Genomic DNA, 18,577 nt, shown 5'->3' with positions numbered 1-18,577 from the left:
CCCCCATTCCAATATTCAGATATGAGGATTTATTTATTTTATAAGATTCATATTTTAATTGATATGTGTCTGATTACTTTCTGCTTTCAGAAGGCCTTGAAGAAAATAAGAAATCTGAACAAATCTGTGAAGAAATCATTGGCATTGAAGGCACAGCTGATGAAGAGCCCAAAGAACAATGTCAGAAACAAAAGCACAAAATGAAAATGGCAAAAAATATGAAAATGAAAAGCCTTATAAAACACAGAAAGAATTCAAAATCTGAAGCTGCTCTCACCCCCGAAACACTGTTAGGTAAAATAGCACAATTGGTTGTAAATTGTAATGCTTGTAAATGAAGAAAACAAGTTTCTTATCATCCTCTAATTTCTGATTTATACTTTAGAAGTGGACCTTGACACCATTGAAGGCATAGCAGATTCCCCTGGTGATCCTCAAGTGGAATGTCAGAAACAAAAAATCAGAATCAAAATATCAGAAAAAATTAAACAACTTGACTTCAAGAAACGGCAGAAGAATTCAAAATCCCCTGAAACTCCAACAGGTATAGTATAGTTAGGAAAAAAAAATCACTGTAAGCATAATACAAAGAGTAAATATTTTCCAGATATTATTTTAATAATTTGTTTTACCATTAGAACAATGACAATATAAATGCAATTCATACATTTAGTCTTCATTTCAGACTTGATGTTCAAAGTTTACATGAAAATGTACACAGTAATACAAATGTATAATGCAGCTGCTACATATATTGTATTATGGGTCTCTCACAATATGATCACTATATTAGAGGATCGTTGGCATCAAAAGTTAAAACTCCTTCTATACCATACACATGAGAATTAGCACAAGCTAAGGGTTAATTTTCAGAAGTTAATATAATGTAATTGTCCTCTCATATAATGCAGTGGAGCTAGATTTCAATGGGAACCTTGAGCAGAACCGTTTGGCTAAAGCACAGCAGCAGCTGTTGGAAGCGGAGGAATGTCTCTTCAGTTCAAAAGAAGTGACCAGGGCAGAAGATGAGGAAGACAAGCTGCATACGGACTATGAGCTCTTTATTTTGCGACTGAGATTGGTCATCCATGACTCTTTCAGTGAGGACAACCAGGAGACACTCAAGAGTGCTTTGACTTCAATACTTAAAGAGGAGGCACAGGACAGACGCTGGGCAGAAGTGGCCGTGGATCAGCGACCAATATGGAGGCCCACAAGGTGCAGAAAGATCCATGACACATTACTCCAGAATATCGTGGAGCAACGAATGAAGAATGCAGATGAACAGGAGAATAAATCAGACAACCTGTCTACCTCCTTGAAGAAAGAGGTTTGCCGAATGGGCAAACAAGTGCAGAAAGACCTGCTCAGAGTGGTCCGAAATCTGAGAGAGTGTTACCCACCAGATTTTGACATCTGCCGAACGTATGCTCAGCTCTACCATCAAGCATTTTCCACCAGACTCCAAGAGCTTGCCAGATCCAATATCAGTTTAGAGGAATGCCTCTATATATTGAGTTGGATTGTGGATTACTACCCAAAGTAAGGGCTAGTAAACAACATTCCTCTTTCAAAAGCATGCTGTTTTACATAAATGTTCAGTTTCAGAAATGTTAATGCTCTTTAATGATTTTTCTTAGAGATGTACTGAAGCATAAAGAACTAGTGGAGCACATCAACAATTCATCACTTGGACCTCTGTTACCTGAAGAGGATCTTAAGAGATTAGAGAAACAGTACTTCTCTTACAAAGAGGTGATTCAGAACATGACTGACGTTATAGCATCTGTAGCATGTTAGGATTAAAATGAGGCTCCCATTTGCAGAATTTGATTTTATTCTGCAAATAAAATGTTGATTTTTTTTTTGAGTTTGCTTTTGACTGGACATGCTGCTCATATCTGGTGTAGATACAGTGATAGTTAAGGTTCCTCTCTCTCATATCAGTTAATCCTGCATGTTTTAGTTTATAATTCCTGTTGCTTATTTTCTCTCATCAGAATGAGATCAGAAAGTGGTTATCCAATGCTTTTGAGAAAGAAGTGAAAAAATGGAGTGATGACATCGAACCAGAGCTGATGGATGGATACTACTTCAGTAACTTTGCTGTAGATGTTTTACCAGTAGGTTATGAGCTCTACTGACTCTAACATCATCTTACTTTAATTATACATGTTGGGATCCTTAAACAGAGTCAACATTTTTTATAGCTTGTTGATGGGGCTGTAAAAGATGTCAACACACTTTTGAGCTGTGAATGTAAAGCCTGGAGTCTTCTAAACCAGCTGGACAGCTTTCTTCTGAGGTAGCTAAATAGTAACTATCATTGTTACATTCTCACATATGTAAAATCATAAGATTGACATGCTTTCTCCTTTTTTTCAATGGCAGCTATAAGAAAAGTCTGGAGGAACTTATCAAAAGAAAACAAGAAAACATTCCTAAAACTCTCAGTGCTAATCTGGTTAATATTTACCAGTTTAGGTGAGTTTGAATGATTGACTGAGAAATCTGTTTTCTACCTTGTTGCAGCAGTTCTAAGAAGTGTACATTTTTTAATTGTTTAAATATGCGGTTACAATATAATGTAATTATTTAAAAAATTATTATAAATTATACAATACAATGTATTTTGTTGCTCATATTTGAATTAAAATCATTCAAATATAATTTTATTTGATAAAAATTACAGCTCTCTCTTAAATGGTAACATGTTAACAAGTCTGTCATTATTATAATAAAATTGTACCAACCATTCTTTCTTTATATCTTCAGGGATTATGTACAAAAACCAGAGTGTCCTTTCTCAGAGGACACCAGAACAGCTTGCCTGTCCACATTAGCAGATCTCAAAAAAATTTGTCACAAATACTTCCTCAGTCGAATTCACACAGAACTAAAGGTAAAGAACAAAAAATCATGTGCCGTTACAATAATTGTTTACCAGGAGATACTGTCCTAATCAATATTTTCCATCTTAATTTTATATGTTAGATGACCAACGAGGAAGTGTTTAGTATACAGTAGTTTATCCAGGTATCAGAATGTAGAAGTCAGCATTTGATAGATACTACAGCAATTTAACAAACTTGGATTTAGCCAAGCAGTTACTGTATCAACATCTTGTTGGACAGCATATCAATCAATGGTTATGATGAAATGTTAGCTTGAAAGGTCTAACATCTATTGGCTCAACCAGTGGCGGAGTGGTGGTCAATGAAATGATACACTTTTTTAAACCTTTAACTTCAAATTTCAGATCTCAGATTTTTAGAGGTAGGTTGTGGAAAGGGTTAAGAAATGGCTTGGCTTTTGATTTTATTATAGGAATGTTGTTCCAGGGCCAACACAGAAGTCCTCACTTAGAGAAATCACATAATGTGCTGTATTTCCATGTTTGCAATGCTTCTTTTAATATTAACTTCTTAAATCAATTCTTACATTTTGGAAATAACCATAATGTTTATTTACACAGCCGCTGTACCATAATCTGTGGACTCAAGTTTGGTTTGCTGGACATTGTGAGGTTGTGGAGGAGCTGGTGAAGGCGCTTGAGAATACCATAGACAATTTCAAAGAGCTAAAGCCTGTCTGCAGAGAGGTCAGAACCAATTTTGCAGCATATCGTTTCTGACAGAACTGTAACATATTGTAAATCAGTGGTTCTCAACCAAGGGGGCAAGGGCTCACTGGAGGGCCTCAGCAAACTTACAAGGGAGTCTCAAGATGACATATTTAAATAAATAAATAAAAAGAAAGAAAATAAAAACATTAAAATAAGCTGGAAAATGTGTCACAACTGGAAAAATAACTTGCTGGGCCTTCGAATATTGTTTTAGGCAATGGGGGCCCTTGGAAAAGGTCGAGAACCAGATAAACAGATGTATAATCTTACATTGGTTACTATTATTTTACAATTATAGATATATGAAGAGTGTGTGTCTGTATGTTTATAGGAGCTACTGGCTGAGCTGCATGTAGAAGTAATGGTTGAGTATGTGAGGCGAATGATGAAGAGAAAACTGAAACTGAAAGACAAAGAGCAGCAAGAAGCAGCTGCTGAGTTCATCTGCCACGACAGCAATAAAATCTGCTCTGTGTTTGCCAAAGTGGTGAGATCACATACAGACCCGCACATGTATGCATATGAACATACTTTCATATAGATTTTTTGAGAAATTTAGCATTACATATCATATTCATCAATGGATCCTCTGCAGTGGATGGGTGCCGTCAGAATGAGAGTCCAAACAGCTGATAAAAAAAAATCTATTAATGTCTTGTAAAGCGAAAGGCTGCATGTTTGTAATAAACAAATTCATCATTAAGGCATTTTAACTTCAAACCAGGCTAAAAAAAAAGAGTCCTCTATCCATAATATTGCTTTCTCAACTGAATCAGGAGAGAAATATGCACGGATCAAGCACCATTTACAAGTGAAAACAGTCCTAAACAGTTCTAAACAAATATGTCAATGGACTTTGAGAGGATGACAAGGGATGGACCTTTTCACTGGAGGAAGTGTTATGATGAATTATGGACTCATATTTTGATCAGAAGAAATTATTTAAAATTACATTCACTGCAGAGGATTCATGGTGAGCAAATTTTCGTTACATTTTCATTTTTGCGTGAACTATTCCCTTGATCATTGTTTTATCTCTATTTAGTTATTTTAACAAAGTTTTAATGTAAATATGTTTTTATCATAGCTGTTCACATTGGGAAACTTACAACAATAATTAAAGCCCCAGAGGCTTAGAGTGTTGTAGGGTTAATTAAGAGTTAAAATAGTTTGGAAAATTGAAAACATTTGTGTTTGATATGCTGACAGGAACATACAGTAGTGTAGTACTATTATTTTAAACACAATATGACATTGAGTCACAGACAAAATATGGCTCTATTCAATGTATTCTTTACATTGTTCTCTTTGCTTGAATTGTGGGAAAGCAAGGGAAATTATGATGTAACATTAAAACTGAGTACCATTCTCTTCCCTAGGGATCCAGAGAGGAATGGCTCGGTCAAATACTGCCAAAATTATCAGAGATTCTGAGACTGCAGGATCCTGGGAGTTTGCAACTTGAGATAGTTACTCTGGCAAGAGACTATCCTGACGTTAGGTGAGTCTGTTAGATAGCAGCTGGCAAGATGCAGTTATTTTACCTTAGAGAAAGCAACTATAGTAAGATATCTTATTTTCAGTCTCATTCTTTATACAAATATCTACAGTTTTGCCATTAGCCAAATGAAAGATGAGTTTAGAATTTGATTATTAATCTTACAGTGTGTGTACGCCTTGTTTCATCAATGTTCTTTGTTGTCATTCTTCACTAGTAAGCAGCATGTTCTTGCTCTCCTAACCCTGAAGACCAACCTTTCAAGCTCAGATCTGCGCAGGATCAAAGTGTGTCTGAGTGAAAACAGAGGCACACTGGACACAGAGTCCTCTACTTCCTTCTTTTCTAAAGTACTCGTCAAACGGAAAATCATCTGAATGCCCTGTTACATCTATAGCTAATGTGAAACAACTGTGATTCACACTGTAATAGATAATCAGTATTGTTATGTAATATGTTTATTATTAAGGAAACTCACGATTTTATTCTGATTTTACATTCTCTAGAAGTACTCGTCATATGGAAAGTCATCTGAATTCCGTTACTATTAATTGCTAATGTTAAACAACTATGAAACATACAGTACTGTGATACAAAATCAGTATTATCCATCCATATCCATTTTCCATGTCTTCTGCATGGTCGGGGTTGGAGTCTATCCCAGCGGGGGACGCACAGTATAATCAGTATTATTTTATGTAATATGTATTATTACAAAAACTCTGTATATGTAAATATTATTGTTACAGTTTTTCTCAACTGATTTTACACTGTTCTCTAAAATTAAGGTCGAGAACAGTGTATTTTGAAAGTTGTATTTAATCAATAGCATTTTTTAATATGGCTAAGTTTTTTAGAGCACTGAATTTGTGTAAAACCAGTTGAGAAAACCTGTGAAATGCCAACAGTCTAAATGGTAAAATCAAATGGAAAAAGGTATAAATATATTTATTCTAATATAAAGTGTTTTAGCTTTATTTGAATGCATGTTCACGGCTCTGAAAATAAACGTTTATTTAAAAAAATTATTTAAACATTCTGATATAATGCACTTAATGTTTCACTTAATGATTATGCAGAACGCCTTGATTCACAATGCACAATAGAGTAAGTACAGTAAATGTCATTTTAAACTAAAGAGAATCAGAGCTGCTCAGAAAATAGCCTTTTTTTTTACCTTTGCTGTCAATGTAGGTGTCTTTCATTTACCTATAGTAGCTGAATAAAATGTTTACATTTGTCAAAAACAAAGATCCATTATTGCAACTCGAAACTGAATTGTATCACTTTAACAAAAACCATAAAACTGGTTCATTTATTTTACATCATTTTACATTTTAACACAAGAAAGGCAAAACATTTTGATCTCATTCAGTTCTCTTAATAAATTATTCTCCTGACATTTTGGCTAATGAAAGTTTGCTATTGTGTTTTTCAGTGTTAATGGTAAAATGTTGTTTGCATCAGACTGCAGTATAAACTCAAGTTCCAGTAAAATGTAAGGAAGCGAGTATAGTGAGATGGAGAGTTTAACTAATACTTATTTCTGGTATTTAGATTAATATTTTATGTTAGGAAGGATTTGTTTATGATGCTATGCCGTCGGTCAATTGTGTATCCTAGTCCCACCTTTCAACATCCCCTAAGGTTCTGGCTGCAGACATGCACGTGCACTCTTAGACTGAACATTGCACAAGTGACGTCACTTGCAATCTTTTTTTAATAAAATATCTCAACATTTTACAACAGTAACCAGGTGGTGAAGACAAGGAAAAAGATTACAATAACACTTGCAAAATAAAATGTACTATAAGGCAAGGAGATTGAATATGAATGAAATGCACAAACTTTAACTTTTCCTCCCATAACGCAAAATGCTTAATGTGGCATAACGGACTATCATCTTTCAATTAAAGTGAAAGTGATGTGTAGCCAAGTATGATGTCCCATACTCGGAATTTGTGCTCTGCATTTACCCATCCAAGTGCACACACACACAACAGTGAACACAAACCCAGAGCATGAGAGCAGTGGGCAGCAATTTTTGCTGTGGCGCCCAAGGAGCAGTTGGGGGTTCAGTGCCTTGCTCAAGGGTCTCACCCAGAGGTGTAAAGAGTACCTAAAAACCATATAGTCAAAGAGATTTGCCAGTGAAAAACTGTAATGTTGTGGAGAAGCTGGGGAAAAAGGCAGAGGCAAGGATCTATGTGCTGGTATTTCATGGAAAAACTAGAACAAACAATAAGGCAAAAACCAAAGGGAACAAAGAACAGAATGACTGACAAACAGACAACCATTACATTCAACAACTCACAAAGAGCTAAAGAAAAACTAGGGCTATATATACACACAGGGGGCTAACAAGCTTAACAAGATAAGACACACCTGGGGGGACTAATCAAGGGCAACCAATGAACAAACAGACTACAAACTGACTACAAACAACACGGGAGACAGGAAGTGACATAAAAGTCCAGGTGTGGAGTCTTCTATTTTTTAATATTGAGAACTATTTTTAGAACTATATCTTTATCTTTATAGTTATTGTGCTTGGTGTGAACAGGCCTTAACAAGATAAGACACACCTGAGGAGACTAATCAAGGGGAACCAATAAACAAACGGACTACAAACTGACTACAAACACCACGGGAGACAGGAAGTGGCATAAAAGTCCAGGGCAAGGCACAGAGAACATGAAACAAAAACAAGAAAGAGTTGATTTGTGAGGAGAGCGATCACGTTTATTTTCTAAAACCAAAATAAAACTGAACACCTCCAAATTACAAAACAAAACAAACAAACAATATCTTTCAAAAAGATCTCTTCAGTATAATGGATAAATAAAATAATGTTAAGTAAAATTAAAAAGCCGAAGCCTTCTTGCAGTGGCTGTGCTGGTTTGGGCCTTATTGCACTGCAGTCATGTCCTCATCTCATATATAAAATATCTGTGATTCACAAATACTTGTTGTAACATGGTGTGGTATATGGGTAACTCTGGTAACCTGCCCTCTCATTCATTGATCTGCTAACCGTTATGTTATGCTCACGTGTTCTCTGATAATAATAGCTTTCTAGGAGTAAACATTATATGGATAATTGGTAAAAAAAAAAAAGTTAAATATCTTAACCCTGAGTAAAGAGTACAGATACTCATTCAAAAATGTAGTGAAGTGAAGAGTAAAAGTTGCTAATATCTTTGATACTCAGTACAACTACAAAGTACCCGAAAAGATACTCAAGTACTGGAACTGTAAGAAGTGCCTTGGATCCATAGTTTCTAGAGATATAATTTTGAACCCAACCAAAGAGCACCTTCTGGGACTATTAAACGGAGGTCCTTTCAGCAAGTAGCGCTCCAATATGTTTTCTTTGAAGTGTTTAGAGTAGATTATATATGATAATTACAAGGTCAGCAATTTAACTTTGATTCAACCAAGTATTTACTGAATCAACATTTACCATTCAATTGTTAGAGTTAGGGTTAATAAAAGTGCTTGGCATTTGATTGTGTTATAGGAATGTTGTTCCAGGGCCAACACGTCTGTCCTATTGTACTTGCATAAATAACAATGCGCTTTACTTTCATGTTTGATGCTTCTTTTACTATTAATTTCATAAATTACAAAATTTGAAATAACCAGACTTGTTTATCTGCACAGCCACTGTACCATAAACTGTGGACTCAAGTTTGGTTTGCTGACATTGTGAGGTTGTGGAGGAGCTGGTGAAGGTGCTTGAGAATAACATAGACAACTTCAAAGAGCTAAAGCCTGTCTGCAGAGCGGTCAGAACCGATTTGCAGCAAATTATTATGTGATGTGATGTTAATAGATGTGTAATCTTACTTTGGTTTCTATAACATGTTTTTTTTTTATTGTTTTAAGATACAATTATAAATATATGAAGTGTGTGTCTGTGTGTTTATAGGAGCTACTGGCTGAGCTGCATGTAGAAGTAATGGTTGAGTATGTGAGGCGAATGATGAAGAGAAATCTGAAACTGAAAGGCAAAGAGAAGCAGCTGCTGAGTTCATCTGCCACGACAGCAATAAAATCTGTTCTGTGTTTGCCAAAGTGGTGAGATCACATACAGACCCACACATGCATATGAACATACTGTACACTCTCATGTGAACAAAACATGCAAAATACTCCACAAGCAGATTTTCATTCGCATTTGAATAGAGTACAAATACACATCATATTTTCTCCCAGCTTTCTTCCTGGAACAAACCACAGGAATTCCTGACTCGTATAGGAACACATGGTTGTCATTATGTTTTGGAATCTCAGAAACCTCCAGTTTCTCTCTTCTATTTCTGTTTCTCTGAATCATACTTTTAAAGTATCTAATTTAGAAAAACAAAAATAAAAAGGAATCATATTTGTGTATGTGTTTAATCACAGTTCCCAAATCTCCCTATTGGTGAAGCTGAACCCTGCTTAAAGGTTATTTTATAGGCCTATTTTAAGGTTTATTGGTTACAATGGTTTAGATAATCAAAAACATTTGTGTGCTTGACATGCTGCCAATAACATACAGTAGTCTGGAATTATTGTTGTAGACACAATATCTGTCTGGGAGAGTCCAGCCTCGTCAGGCCCAATCATCTCACACACCCGTTCACAATCACCGGAGTACTAATCAGCCGCACCTGTCACCACCTCATCAGCACTAGCTTAAATGCACAGTCACGGCAATCACACTTCGTCTGGTCTTGAGTTCACTATGCTACTCCTTATCTGACTCACTGAACCCGGACTCCATCCTGATACCTTCCAGTCTCTGTGCCCTCCTCTTCAGCCCGATCCACAAAGGAACCCTTCATCACGTGAGCCCGATCCCTTCCATTCCATAGACTGTTGCTCTAACCCGTTTGCTCTCCATCTCTCTCTCTCTCCCAGCACCTGTTCAATAAAGCTCTCTGTTTACTTTACCTCTCCGTCCCTGGTCTCCTTCTGTACTGTGACAGAAGACCAGACCACAACTTACCCACTTTATGGAGCCACAACCACCGAACCCCCCCATCACTGGAGGATTTAATCCACGCCATCCGTACGCCCGTTGTATCTGCCTCCCACAGTCCCATGGCACGGCCCGCTATCTTCTCCGGTGAGGCGGCGGATTGTGGTGGCTTCTTATTACAATGTTCGCTATACTTCGAGATGCAGTCACAAGCCTTTCCCAATGACCGCGTCGAGGTGGCCTTCATGAGCTCTCATCTCGCCGGCCGCGCTCTTCATTGGGCCCAGTCTATGTGGGAAAGTAACTGTCAGGCCCTTCGCACTCTATCTACGTTCACCGCCCACTTCAAGGAGGTGTTTAGTCACACCGCGGCTGAGATATCCGTGCATGACCAGCTCTTCCGTATCCGTCAAGGCAAGGCCTCCGTGAGCGAGTATGCCATTAAATTACGCACTCTAGCGGTGGCGAGTGGATGGGACGAAGTGGCCTTACAGACTGCGTTCCGGCAAGGGCTGAACGCAGACATTAGCCTTCAAATGGTGATATTTGACGACACCGCGGGATTGATTCTCAAAAGGATGTAAACTTCTCCCCCTCAGAAAATTACCCACGGCCATGAAAACCGCTACACAGTTATTCCACCAAGTCTTTCGCAACTTCGGCATTCCACCTCTATCTCAAGCTGGAGAAGTGCGAGTTCCACCTTACCACCGTCAAGTTCCTCGGATATGTCATCAGTGCTCAGGGCATCCAGATGGATGACAAAAAAATCCAAGCCATTCACCACTGGTGTCCTGGACGCCCGCAGCCCTCCAAAGTTTTGAGGAATTGAAGGAAGACTTCTGCACCGCTCATACCCTCGCGCTGCCTGATCCTCAGAAACCATTTGTCGTGGAAGTAGACGCTTCCACCGTAGGAGTAGGAGCGGTGCTCTCCCAGCAGTCTGGAGAGCCTCCCAGCCTCCATCCCTGTGCATACTTCTCCGGCAAGCTTTCCCCGGCGGAGCAGAATTATGACATTGGGAACCGCGAGCTTCTCGCCATCAAGCTCGCGCTGGAGGAGTGGAGACATTGGCTGGAGGGAGCTTGTCATCCCTTCCAGGTCATCACTGACCACCGAAACCTGGAATATCTTCGGGAGGCCAAACGCCTCAACCCCCGTCAGGCACAGTGGGCGCTGTTCTTCACCCGTTTCCAGTTCACTGTTACCTACCGTCCCGGACCCAAAAACACCTGAGCAGATGCTCTGTCACGCCTTCCTCAGGCCACCGAACGGGTAATACCCCCGGAGACCATTCTCCCTCCAGCCCTCATTGTGGGTTCCATTCAATGGACGCTCGATGAAGAGATCCGCCAGGCCACCCACTCCGAACCAGCTCCGCTGGTTCCTCCTCACTACCGCATCGCACCTACCTTCCATGTCTCACTGCTCAAACCCTGTGTTCACCCTATGTCTGCTTCTTCCCCAGGGCCTGACGAATCCGGCGTACCTCCTCCCGAAATCGTGGCAGAGGAGACCATCTACAGAGTCAATTCACTTCTAGACTGCCGGCGTCGAGGCGGCCGCCTAGAGTATCTCGTGGATTGGGAGGGATTCGGCCCCGAAGAGAGATCATGGGTTCGTAGAGATGATGTGCTAGATCCCTTACTCCTCAGTGACTTCCATGATCGTCACCCAGATCGTCCCGCTCTCCGGAGCCGCAGCCGTCCTCAACGTCGGCAGCGGGCGTCGGGAGCCGCCCGTGGGGGGGATACTGTCAGGGAGAGTCCAGCCTTGTCAGGCCTAATCATCTCACACACCCGTTCACAATCACTGGAGTACTAATCAGCCGCTCACTGAACCCGGACTCCATCCTGATACCTTCCTGTCTCTGTGCCCTCCTCTTCAGCCCGATCCACAAAGGAACCCTTCATCACGTGAGCCCGATCCCTTCCATTCCATAGACTGTTGCTCTAACCCGTTTGCTCTCCATCTCTCTCTCTCTCCCAGCACCTGTTCAATAAAGCTCTCTGTTTACTTTACCTCTCCGTCCCTGGTCTCCTTCTGTACTGTGACAATATGATATTGAGTCACAGACTAAATATGGACTTTATCAATGCATTCTTTTTGCATTATTGTCTTTATAATAGCATAATGAATTGTGGGAATGCAGAATGTAAGAGTGGCAAAGAACCACTGCAAATATATAGATTAAAATCTCAAAAGACTAAAAAAATCAAGTTTTCTAAATCAAGTACCATTCTTTTCTCTAGGGATCCAGAGAGGAATGGCTCTGTCAAATACTGCCCAAATTATCAGAGATTCTGAGATTACAGGATATTGGGAGTTTACAGCTATAAAGATAGTTATTCTGGCAAGAGACTATCCTGACATTAGGTGAGTCTGTTAGATAACAGCTGGCAAGATGCAGTAGTTTAACCCAAGAGGCAGATACAGGCCACAATCAAAACCACTCGTTGACCTGACTGACCAGAGTGATCATTTTTATCTGAATTATCTCAATTGTCTTGTTTTTTTTTCACATATAAGTACTACAAATTATAATGGTATACAAATACCATTTTAGACATTCCAGTATGGATAGCATTAGCAGTATGATTTTTTTTAAAATTTTATTTAGAATTTTAGAGATTAGAATTTGATAATCGGTCTTACAGTGTGTGTGTCGTTTCATCAATGTTCTTGTCATTTAACTTTGTTGTCATTCTTCACTAGTGAGCAGCATGTTCTTGCTCTCCTAAACCTGAAGACCAGCCTTTCGAGCTCAGATGTGTGTAGGATCGAAGGGTCTTTGAGTGAAAACAGAGGCACACTGCACTCAAGAGTCCCCTCCTTCTTCTCAACAGTACTCATCGGACAGTATACCACCTGTGTGCCTTGTTTCAGTTGCAAATAAAAACTCATTGATATTATTCTTTTACAGTCTTCGTGTCACGATCCGTTCCCTGCTCTCCACCAGAGGTTGCCACACACGCCACTCAGACTTTCACCCTGGACTCCATTTCCCAAGATCCCCTCTGATTACACCCTCACCTGTTTCCAATAACCCGGACACTATAAAGGTTGCACTCACTCACATCCAGGTGCTCAGTATTGATTAGCCTAGCTGCCATACCAAGTGCTTCCTAGTATCCTGTTTCCTAGTCTTGTTGTTCTGACCCTAGCCTGTTTATATCGCCTCTGATCATTTGCTGCTTACCTTTATCTATTGCCTGTGTTGGATTATTCTCTTGCCTTGCCCTCTGGACACTGTTTGCTGGTGTATGACCTTTGCCTGTCTGACTACGCTCTTTGTTTGAATGAAAGTCTGCAATTGGATCCGACCTTGCCTACACGACCCTCATTGTTACACTTCGCAAATGAATATACACATTTACACATAGGGTCCAAGAACAATCCATCTTGACCATTTGTAATTTTCCTATTTTTGATTGATTACCTCTATGTATATTTTTATTTAGTTTTATTTTACTTAACCGCAGTGGCTATGTATCATGGCCATAAACAAATTTTGGTTATATAGATGTTTAGAGAAGCCTCAGTATCTCAGCTCAGGACGGTCCTTTCTCCTTGGAACAAAATGTGATCACTAGAGTAAATTACAATGTACATGGGCATACTGAAACATATTTAAAGGTGACATATCATGAAAATATGACTTTTCCAGGTTTTAAGTGCTATAATCAGGTCCCCGGGGCATCTACCAACCAAGGAAACGTGAAAAAGATTAACCCAGTAGCTTTGTTTTGGGAAGCCGCTCCCTTGGTGACGTGGCAAAGGGATCTCATTATAATATTACCGCCCCTTAATCTGTAAATTTCCACCCACGGTGCTGTCATTTTCATTTCGCAAGCGACAACGGTGTACCAGCACTTATCTCATGGCTAAAGTTTGAGCAAAACTTGCTAACTGTTCTGTCTTTGGCTGCACAGACGAGCAAAGAACACTATTTCGAGTCCCAGCCTCAGAGGAGACAGGAGACAATAATAATAAATTATTTACTGTATATTGCTGATGCCACACAGATCTAAAATAAACATGCAATTTATTTCCCAGCTGTTTACCTTCACAGACATAACGACTGTTTTTTGTAACTCCTGTGTGTTTTTAACGTAAACTTGTGTGTGAATGAGAATTTAGTTTAGTACTCACATGCTGTGACAGCCGCTTTCTGTCCGTGTGCTTCGGATGTGTGCTCTCAGAAAACTGTATATCAGAAGTTTAAATTCATATGGTTTAAAATGCATGATTTAAGCGCCATAAACATGATAGTCAGAACCAAAACAGATGTTTTTTAGCAGGTCTGAGCTGTAATGGCGCAGCTCTATTCTGGAAAAGGGGGCGGGGAGCAGCAGCTCATTTGAATTTAAAGAAACGGCCGAAAAACAGCGTGTTTCTGCTTCCACTCAAAATAGGCATTTTCAAAATGATATAATAAATGATCTGTGGAGTATTTTGAGCTGAAACTTCTCAGACACATTCTGGGGACACCAGAGACTTATATTACATATTGTAAAAAGGGGTATAATATGTCTCCTTTAAATGGTAACACATCACATACTTTTATTTTTTATTTTATATACTGTATTTGATATACTTTACATTTTATTATACTTAAACTATAGCATATAAATGTTAACAGCATTTAACGGACTTTTACGAAATTGTATTTATTTTTTCTAAATATAAGCATTAGTCTTACAATCTTTTTTTTGAAGGATATAATACTTTTTTTCAGCAAGAAGACATTAAATTAATCAAAAGTGACATTTGCATTCACAATGTTCTAAATAATTGTTGTTCTTCTTAAAGGGATAATTCACCCAAAAATGAAAATTATCCTGTGATTTACTCACCCTCAAACCATCCTAGGTGAATATGGCTTTCTTCTTTCAGACAAATACATTTGGAGTTATATTTAAAAATGCCCTGGCTCTTCCAAGCTTTATAATTGCAGTGAATGGGGTTTAAGATTTTGAAGTCCAATAAAAATGCATAATTCCATGATAAAAATGCTCCACGCGGCTCAGGAGGGTAGGCCTTCTGAAGTGAATCAATGCATTTTTGTAAGAAAAATATCCATATTTAAAACTTTATAAAACAATCTCTAGCTTCCACTAACTGTCGTATGTTCGTACACCAGAGAGTGGCATTCCAACAGATGATTTAGGTCGTATGCGAATGCGGTGACGAACGTGGAAGTGATGAACGCGGAAGCGCAGTGTAAAGAGCAAAACAAAACACTGGTCACAAATTAGAAGTACAAAACCAGGATTTGCAAAGAAAAATGCTGGAAAATTTCAATATAAGGCAAAAGGAGACTGGTTTTCCTTTGCTGTAGGCCTACGCAAAACATGGTTCTCGCGAGACTAGCATATTTTAGTCTCGGACCGGATGGAGGAGCACTTTTTATGATGGATGGAGGCACTTTTATTGGACATCAAAATCTTAAACCCTATTCACTGCCATTATAACGCTTGGAAGAGCCAGGACATTTTTTAAATATAACTTTGATTGTATTTGTCTGAAAAAAGAATGTCATAAACACCTACAGTACGCAGGATGGCTTGAGGGTTAATCGAGTAATTGTCATTTTTGGGTGAACTATCCTTTAACTTGGTATTAATAAAAAATCCTAGTGATTTGTCTGGTTATCTGCAGGCTAAAGGAAATTAATGCATATACATAATGTACAAATACATAATGTGAAGCTAATAATGACTCTTTCATACACATAGCAGGGTCTCAAACTGAGAGCTATTGTATGATAAAAAATAGATCTAAAAACCTCCTTTCTCTGATGTATCAGTCATGTATTATGGCAATACATCATCTTGGTGGCTGTGCTCAATAAGTTCTGATATGTAATGAGTCAGTGTTGTCTCATCCTCACTGTTCCCATCAGCCCTTCATTACTAGTGTCATCAGCCTTGATGAAATTCTTCCGCTCCAGTTGTTCTAAACAACATTGTCTTGCCTATTTACTGTGACTCAACAGAGCCTCCCTCAACACTGACTGTATCACTGAAAGGAATCTTTGTTTAATTATAACGGGGAAGTGTGAGTGTGGAGTCCGTGCTGTTGACTGGCTTTAGTGCCACCAGTTGATTTTTTTTGTGGCATTGAGACAGATACAACAGTTGACTTTTTGAAATGATAAATATACAGTACAGTATATACAGTACAGTCAAAAGTCTGGACACACATACTCATTACTTACTATTACCACATATTTTAGAATAATAATGAATTCATTAAATGGAAGAATTGCAATGCAATTGCAAATGGGAAATGCAGTGATCAAAAAATCATATATTGTCTATTCTTAAAACTATTTTAAACAATATTATTATTCAATATTATTTTATATTGTACCTTAAACTTATCTTATATTTTATATTTAAAGTGGCTGCCTTTATAGTACTGAAGGATTTCTGATATATGCCGGGCACTTGTTTGCTGCTCTTCATTTAGGTCTGATTATAGCTAGGCACAACTTATATTTGTCTGTGTAGTTCATTTAAAAATGTTTGTTTTTAAGATCATGAGAAACTTAAACTCACCCAGACTTTTGACTGCAGTGTATTTTGTGCTGTTGCATGACAAGCATTTATATTTATACAATAAATAAACCATATGTTAAAACAATTTAAAGCATGGCCAATAATCCAATTTGAATGCTACATGGAAATGCCCGTGGAAAATGCATAAAATTCCTTTAACTTTTTAGTATAGTTAGTACCTTTTTTCCCTTGACATGGTGCTTCACTGATCTGCATATAAATGATTCCCTGGAAACCCCTTGTGGAAACACCCAGAACAAAAGGGTAAATTCGGTTTCAGTTTCAATTTCACTTTTTTTCTTAGTTTCAATGTCCGCTGGATTTACAATAGCCTTCATTCAGAGTGGGCTCTGACCTTATTCTGGTCTTTTGGGGGGTTTCCGTCACAGTGAAGAGGGGTGAAGGATTCACTGAGTATTGTGGCCAGATCATTTCAATTTAGCAGATGTTATACTGCCACCTGCAGTCCATTTGACAAGTTGTTAATTTCCAGGTTAGCGTTAACAGCATGGTGCGTCCAGCATGATTGTCTTTTAAGTTTTATGTAAATGGCACTGACACTAGTGTGTTTTACATCTATATTTACATTTAGTCATTTTGGCAGACGCTTTAGTCCAAAGCGACTTACAATTGGGGAATACATAAAGCGATTCTTCTTAAAGAGGCAAACAGACACAGGACGTGCTCGAACAACAGGGCCCGTATTCACAAAACATCTTAAGGCTAAAAGTAGCTCATAACTCGCTGCTTTAGGAGTAAATCTTAAAAATAATGGGCGTGTCAGTCCTAAATTTAGGACTCCAAAATATTTAATCTAAAAGTATTTCACAAAGTGTTTTAGCACTAAAACTAGCTCCTAAATCTGTGAAACGTTAGGAGTAGTGAAGAGGACTAAGACCAAGCCACAAACTATTCCTAAAATGGCTGTTGCCAGCCATCTGCCTCAGAATATAAACATTTTAGAAATGTTTGACGATAAATGAGCGCTTAAAAAGGTATCACCTTTGGTTTTGGAGGTTATCCCAACTACAAATTTTCCTTTGACTATATCCTTGTTTTCATTAACCAGTTGGGCAAGAAGTAACAGCTGTTCTTGCATCCAGTTTGGTTTTCTTTTACGTTTGCATGTCTTACCATCAGCCATTATTATTCTACTCTGTTAATTAAAAGGCTGTTGATATGCATATGCATAATTGTTTTTGAGAATCATACATGTAAGAGGCTGACAATTAGCTGAACATACTTGTTCAATTAGTGACACTTAGCCTGCATTTGAAAATCTTTATTTGAATGTGGCAATTAGCAGTTTTATTTTTAAACCTGTATTGGAATATGGCAACATAATATTGTGTTCTTCAATATTTCTATGAATAAATCTCTGACAGAGACTATCAGCCAATCACTGTGTGCATAGTTAGTAAGCATGCTGACATCATCCATAGCAACAAGGTCAACCCCGCCCTTACTCTTAGCTTAAAGGGGTCATATGATGTTGCTAAAAAGAACATTATTTTGTGTATTTGGTGTAATGAAATGTTTATGCGGTTTAAGGTTAAAAAAACATTATTTTCCACATACTGTACATTATTGTTTCTCCTCTATGCCCCGCCTTTCTGAAACGCGTCGATTTTTACAAAGCTCATCGGTCTGAAAAGCGAGGTGTGCTCTGATTGGCCAGCTATCCAGTGCGTTGTGATTGGCCGAATACCTCAAGCGTGTGACGGAAATGTTACGTCTCTTACCATACTGTGATGCCCTGTCTGGACGGAGCGACGAGACAAAAACATTAAAACCCATTATAAACGAGGCATTTGTTGCATCCATTGGGGACATAATTACGGAATATAATGACTTATACTGTCTTTTTACGCATTGCATTGCATCGCGCCGCGTAAACATAAAACTCTGTCTGCATTTGTGAT

General features: G+C 38.5%; 1 protein-coding gene and 1 long non-coding RNA gene across 2 annotated transcripts in view; both read left to right on the top strand.

Annotated features, from left to right (window-relative positions):
* tnfaip2a (tumor necrosis factor, alpha-induced protein 2a) overlaps window positions 1–6,080 on the top strand; it is a 17,576-nt gene extending 11,496 nt beyond the window's left edge. The window contains exons 2-13 of the mRNA XM_016481154.1: window positions 91–294; window positions 386–544; window positions 912–1,542; window positions 1,641–1,755; window positions 2,001–2,123; window positions 2,211–2,305; window positions 2,392–2,484; window positions 2,776–2,902; window positions 3,476–3,601; window positions 3,957–4,112; window positions 5,005–5,126; window positions 5,341–6,080. Coding sequence (XP_016336640.1) covers window positions 91–294; window positions 386–544; window positions 912–1,542; window positions 1,641–1,755; window positions 2,001–2,123; window positions 2,211–2,305; window positions 2,392–2,484; window positions 2,776–2,902; window positions 3,476–3,601; window positions 3,957–4,112; window positions 5,005–5,126; window positions 5,341–5,500 — 2,111 coding nt within the window. The 3' untranslated portion in view covers window positions 5,501–6,080. The remainder of the gene's footprint in view (window positions 1–90; window positions 295–385; window positions 545–911; window positions 1,543–1,640; window positions 1,756–2,000; window positions 2,124–2,210; window positions 2,306–2,391; window positions 2,485–2,775; window positions 2,903–3,475; window positions 3,602–3,956; window positions 4,113–5,004; window positions 5,127–5,340) is intronic.
* A 2,986-nt stretch (window positions 6,081–9,066) lies between these two features.
* On the top strand, window positions 9,067–12,888 carry LOC107684817 (uncharacterized). The gene is made up of 3 exons (XR_001633893.1): window positions 9,067–9,203; window positions 12,345–12,468; window positions 12,808–12,888. It is a non-coding gene; the product is annotated as an uncharacterized LOC107684817 (long non-coding RNA).
* Window positions 12,889–18,577: the final 5,689 nt, after the last annotated feature.

Source organism: Sinocyclocheilus anshuiensis, unplaced genomic scaffold (genome assembly GCF_001515605.1).
Source record: "Sinocyclocheilus anshuiensis isolate Anshui unplaced genomic scaffold, SAMN03320099.WGS_v1.1 scaffold405, whole genome shotgun sequence".
Lineage (NCBI taxonomy): Eukaryota > Metazoa > Chordata > Actinopteri > Cypriniformes > Cyprinidae > Sinocyclocheilus > Sinocyclocheilus anshuiensis.
Note: the sequence above shows the minus strand (reverse complement) of the source record. Positions and strands in the feature narration are given on the sequence as shown.